Source organism: Teleopsis dalmanni, chromosome X (genome assembly GCF_002237135.1).
Source record: "Teleopsis dalmanni isolate 2A chromosome X, ASM223713v2, whole genome shotgun sequence".
Classification (NCBI taxonomy): domain Eukaryota; kingdom Metazoa; phylum Arthropoda; class Insecta; order Diptera; family Diopsidae; genus Teleopsis; species Teleopsis dalmanni.
This window is the reverse complement of record NC_051848.1, coordinates 99880502-99886584: the sequence shown is the minus strand read 5'-3', so window position 1 is coordinate 99886584 and position 6083 is coordinate 99880502. Positions and strand designations below refer to the sequence as shown.

Here is a 6083-nt window from a genome sequence, read left to right as displayed (position 1 = left end):
CGAGCGCAAAAAACAAAAGGCAATAAAACAAGACTTAGAACCGTTGGTTTGATTACATCTTATACAGGGTTAGTTAGATAAATTAATTAACCATATATTAACCATATAAAATATTATATATATATATGAATTATATAATATATTAATTATAATAATTTAATTATACAATATGATTTACAATAGATTAAAATATAATAAATTATAATATATAAATCATATAACACATCAATTAATAATTCTACAGATTCCTACAATATTAACAATTTGACTTTAACCGCTCTAACATCCCGCCCCCCTTGAAAGGATTTTCAATTGGTAATAGTGCGAGTTTGTGGATTGGACGGCGTATTACTCCTTTTGGGGTTTGCACATCAACAACACGAACCAAATTATCTGGACCCCTGATGCAATGCACGATTCGGCCCATCAACCAGCGTAGTGGAGGCATATTGTCTTCATGGATTAGAACCAGAGCCCCCTCGGTGATGTTAGATTGTTCTTCTGTCCATTTGGTGCGTATCTGCAGCTCATTCAGATAGTCTCTAGACCATCTGCGCCAGAAGTGATGTTTGACTGCGGTTATACGAGACCATTTATCAATTAATGAAGCAGCTTCATACTGAGGACTTGGTTCAGATAAAGTTTTGAGCGGCCCACCGATAAGAAAATGTGCTGGCGTTAGCGCTTCATAATCGCTCGGGTCACAAGAATGAGGTGTGATTGGTCGCGAATTTAAGATAGCTTCGATTTCAATCAGTGCTGTTCCAAGCTCCTCAAAGGTGAATCGAGTATTTGATAGTGTTCGATACAGATGGCCTTTCGCGCTTTTTACAGCCGCTTCCCATAGACCTCCAAAGTGAGGTGCTCGGGGCGGTATAAAATTGAAATTTATGAATTGGTTGCTGCAAAAGGTCTGCAGCATCACTTGATTAGACTTCTCGAAAAACATTCTTTTTAACTCTGCTAGTTTGTTGTTAGCCCCAACGAAGTTCGTGGCGTTGTCGCAATAGATGTTTGATGGTAACCCTCGTCTACCGATTAACCTTTTCAGTGCTGCAATAAATGCCTCCGTAGATAAGTCTGACACGGCTTCTAGATGAGCTGCCCTTGTAGACAAACAAACGAACACGGCTATATAGGTCTTATATGGAACCCGTCCCCGAATTCGGAGATACGTTAATATCGGACCGCAAAAATCTACCGCAGTACGCGCGAATGGACGGCTTGGAGTGAGGCGTTCGATTGGGAGATTACCCATCATTTGATTAAGTAGTTTGGGTTTATAACGCACGCAGTGAATACACGAGTGCACGACTCGGCATGCAATTTCTCGAATATTAATTATCCAGAAGTTTAGTCGAGTAAGGGCAATTAGTGCTTTTGCGCCTGCATGATAGTTGCACAAGTGTATATGCCGAACATAAAGTTCCACAAAATAACAGCCCTTCGGCAACAAAATAGGGTGACGTTGGCCTACTGAGATGTCACTCAGCTCGAGGCGACCTCCCACCTTTAGTAATTGATAACCGAATACATTGTCCAGGAAGGGATTTAGATGCTTTAATGTACCTTCGGCTGGGTTCCCTCGTTGTAGGCGTTGTATATCAATTTCGAAGAATTGCTGTTGGATGACCCAAATAATACAGTGCAATGCCTTTTGTAGCTGAATAGGTTGGAGGGTACATTCTCCGTTCTTCAATTTATTCTTGGTTACATGATAAAAACGCTGTACCTGCGCTATTACTCGTAGCATCTTAGTGTATGAACTATATCTTGACAATACCTGTAATACGTAGTTGTCTTCATTTGTGTTAACGAATACAACCTTTCGCGTCTCTTTATTGACTTCTTCCATATCCAGGTTGTGACATTTCAAATGCGGCCAGTATTTATCAGCGAGTAACAAAAATTCCGGCCCCGTAAACCAACAAGACTCTGATAATTGGCGGATGTTACAGCCGCGCGACACAACATCTGCCGGATTGGATTGGGTAGGAACGTGTCTCCATTGCCCATTTGCGGTAATATCTTGAATTTCTGCTACTCGATTGCCAACGAATGCAGACAGGGTTGATGAGTGCTGCTTCAACCAATGTAATACAATCTGTGAATCAGTCCAAAAAAACGTTTCACCCTTAAATTGCGCAAATATTGGTTGGACCTTCTGATACAGTTTGGCAAGAAGTAAGGCACCACAGAGTTCTAGTTTAGGTAGCGACTTCCGCTTTATAGGTGCCACACGGGATTTTGCAGTGAATAGCCTGACCGTCACCTTACCTGATGTGTTTTGTGATCGGAGAAATATACAGCAACCATATGCGCGTATTGAAGCGTCACAGAAACCGTGTACATCAACCTGTTGATAGTTTATGGATAGGCAGTACCTCGGCACCTTAACCGATGAAAGCGTTGTAAGATCTTGAATAAATGTTTTCCAAGCTGAGTGAAGATTTTGAGGGACTGACTCGTCCCAGTCCACACGCAAAAGCCACAATTCTTGCATCATAATTTTGGCTACGAGTATGATCGGTGCTAGTAATCCAAGCGGGTCGAATAATGAAGACGCAAGGGATAAGATGGTGCGTTTTGTTACAATATGACCTGGTTGTGCATTAAACGAAAATAGGAAAACATCTTGCATTTGGTGCCACTTGATGCCTAGAGCGCTGGTGACTGTATCTGTATCAAGATTCAAACTCTTTGTTGTAGTATCGCTGATGAAGTCATGATGGTTTGAATGCCATTTGTCAAGATCGAAGCAACCCTTCTGTAGAATGGCCGTTAACTGATGTCTGATATTGGTGAGTTGATCAATGGAATCTGCTCCACCTAAGAAGTCGTCGACAAAGAACGCTGATTTAATGAGTGCAGCGCCTATTGGGTATTGTGTTTCAAATTTGTCCGCCAAATACTGCAAACTCCTGGTTGCTAGGAAAGGTGCTGATGCAGTACCATAAGTGACTGTATTCAACTCGTAAGTACTAACAGGATCGGACTCCGTATCTCGCCAAAAAATATATTGGAATTTTCGATCTGGTTCATCTATCAGTATCTGTCGGTACATCTTAACAATGTCAGCCGTCAAGGCATATCGGTGCAAACGAAATTGAAGTAGCAACAAATATAACTCCGACTGAATTGTCGGGCCGACCAGTAGAATATCATTTAATGAACGTTGCGAAGTTGTTGAACATGACGCATCAAAAACCACCCTCAGCTTGGTCGAAGTGCTCGACGGTTTTAAAACACAATGATGAGGGATATAATAATGAGGTTCGTTGGTTTTCGGAGTCTCAACACGCGTCATGTGTCCGAGCTCTCGATATTGTTTCATGAATTCTTGATAGTCTTGCTTCAGTGCACGATTAGATGACAATCGCCGTTCTACAGAATAAAAACGGCGCAGGGCGATATTGTGTGTCAAACCAAGACAATCTGGTGAATCTTTGAATGGTAACCGAACGACAATTCTTCCCATCGCATTTTGGTGAACCGTTTCACGATATAATGACTCACACGCAACATGTGCTGGTGACCATGACTTTGAAGCCGATTGCACTTCCTCTATCTTCCACATCATTTCTAATTGATCGGAGACTGTATCTTCAACTGATAATAGGCATTTTGCTGCTGGTGATGCAAATGGCTGACCCTTGTACTTGCCAGATACAATCCATCCTAATAGTGTTTTTTGAAGTACTGGAAAATTTTCACCTAGTTTGATTTGACCGACAGACAAAATATCAAAGAAACTTTCAGCTCCAAGCAAGAGATCAACGCGCTTGGATTTAAAGAATTGCTCATCGGCGAGAGGTGTATTTGGTGGAACCTTCCACGACGATATATCGATTTCAGAACTTGGTTGATATGCGATGTGATTCATAATACCAAAGTTTAAAGCAAGTTCAAGATTTGAATGACGAGATTTGATTGATGTGAGCGTCTGATACTTTATGTTGGTCAACGAACTACCAATACTGGAAACATGCAACCGATGTTTATGTTTTGCTAAACTAAGCTTCTTTGAAAACTCCTCCGTTATGAAGTTGACCTGAGAGCATGAATCAAGCAAGGCTCTACCCACTTGATAACTTCCCGATGAATCCTTCACTAAAACCAATGCAGTAGCTAGAATTATTTGCTCGGCCGATGACATATTAAGATGGGAATGGCTGGCAACGTTGTCGTTGGGCATAGCAGCGTGTTCTGTGCGTCGTGATGATCCCGCGCTCTTAATATTCGTTGGCAATTGCGAATGATGCAAGAGAGTGTGATGTGGCTTTGCGCAAACCTTACATTTAAACGTTGATGTGCAATTAACCACATGATGGCGTGGCGATAAGCAGTTTATGCAGAGTTTTAGGCTCTTTACCTTTTCAAACCTTTGAACCACCTCCAGTGCCTTAAAACGATGACAATTCTGTATTAGGTGTTCATTGCTAGAACAAAATGAGCAAGAATTGCTGGATGTAGATGCAACAAATGCGTATTGTTTTGAGCGTCTGTTACTCTTGGAGTTAAGATTATTAGGTTTACGTTGTGATGATGACTGATTGCCGTTTTCACTGTCGAGTGATTCGAGAAACTGGCAATGCCTATCCAATAATTTTGAGCAATCTTCCCAACTAGGTAATGTGTCGAAGTTACGCGATTCATTCCATTTCCTACGTGTAATTGCGTCCGTTTTTTGCATGATTAGCGAGATAAGTAGAGCCTCACATATTTGTTTCTCTGTACCTAGCGAACAGAGTGAACCATACAAAGCGGATGCATTGTTTACCAGACTACGAAGTTGTTGGCTTGACTGACCCGATACTGCTGGTAGATCAAATAGTGTCGCGATATTTTCGGCGAAGATTAGGCTATTATTGTCATAGCGCGATTTAAGCCTATCCAGAGCCTTTGGATAGTTTTCATTCAAAATAGGAAATGCCTGTACTGTCTCTAGAGCTTGACCAGTAAGGCAGTTCAGTAAGTGATTAAATTTTTCAATATTTGTGAGGTATATTTCGCGATCTATGATTTGGAGAAACGAATTAATAAAATTGTTATAATCCGAGTACTTACCACTGAATGTAGGTAATTTTAACAGTGGTAATTTTTTACTTGAGGTGGGCATCATTGCTGTTACGTCTAGCACTGATGCATTGTGGACCTCTTCCTGCAGTTGAGACATGATTAATATTTTGGTGGAAACGTATAGGTCTTCTAATTCATCTCTAGCTGAGTCAGTTGCATCTAATTTCTCGATCAACGTCTGAAAAGCTAAGATTTGTTTAAAATATGATTCTAAAATACCTAGTCGACATTTCAGTTCTGGTTGTGAGAGCGAATTACTCTTTCCTTTGACGAACGCCTTGATTCTTGAAATACTCGCTTTCGTCGAGGCTCGCTGTTGTTTTAGTTCTGACAGTTCTGCCGTAGTGGTTGGCTCTGCCGTTGCCATTGAAACAGTTGTAGATACTTGAGAACAGCAAAGGATTTGACGAAGTCGAAAAGTCACAATAGCAACAGTGAGCTTTCCGAAATTGAACTGCTCTTACGGTGGTTGTTGTCAGACGCGACGTTGACGAACCCGCACACTTACTGATTGGAAGCAAATATTAACCAGTAATCAACAAGTAAGTTAACTTGTTGTTGTTGTTGTTGTAATTGTTCAGCGTGACCTTGATGCGGACACGAGGTTCTATTTGGCGCTTAGCAGAACCTAAGCCGAGAACCATAGAATGCACAATAGTACACACGTACGATAGTATATAGTATATATGTACAGATGTACGATATTATTAAAGTTAGCACACTTTAGATATATAACCGTTTAGGAGCAATACTCACACGAGCACATTATGGTTACAAATTAACCAAAAACAATAAAAGCGAAAGTATGTACAATCAACAAGTAAAGATAGCTTGTTGTTGTTATTTTAATTGTCGAGCACGACCTTGATGCGGACACGAGATTCTATTTTGAGGTTAGCGGACCTAAACCGAGAACCACCAATTGGACAAGAGTATATACGTACGATAGTACATATGTAATATATATATAGATGTACGATATATTATAATGGTTAGCACACGTT

At 40.7% G+C, this 6083-nt stretch overlaps 1 protein-coding gene across 1 annotated transcript; it reads right to left on the bottom strand.

Annotated features, from left to right (window-relative positions):
- Positions 1-308: 308 nt before the first annotated feature.
- On the bottom strand, positions 309-5446 carry LOC119688819. The gene is made up of 3 exons (XM_038103483.1): positions 5107-5446; positions 432-5016; positions 309-354 (listed from the first exon to the last, which is right to left on the bottom strand). The coding sequence occupies exons 1-3, from the start codon at positions 5444-5446 to the stop codon at positions 309-311; spliced, it is 4971 nt and encodes a 1656-aa protein (XP_037959411.1).
- Between the last annotated feature and the right edge of the window lie 637 nt (positions 5447-6083).

Coding starts and splice junctions, on each gene's coding strand:
- LOC119688819 (XM_038103483.1), bottom strand. CDS start 5,446: ATGGCAACGGCAGAGCCAACCACTACGGCAGAACTGTCAGAACTAAAA. Junction 5,017..5,106: donor AGCAATGATGCCCACCTCAA/GTAAAAAATTAC, acceptor TCCAAATCATAG/ATCGCGAAATATACCTCACA. Junction 355..431: donor AATATGCCTCCACTACGCTG/GTTGATGGGCCG, acceptor AAACCCCAAAAG/GAGTAATACGCCGTCCAATC.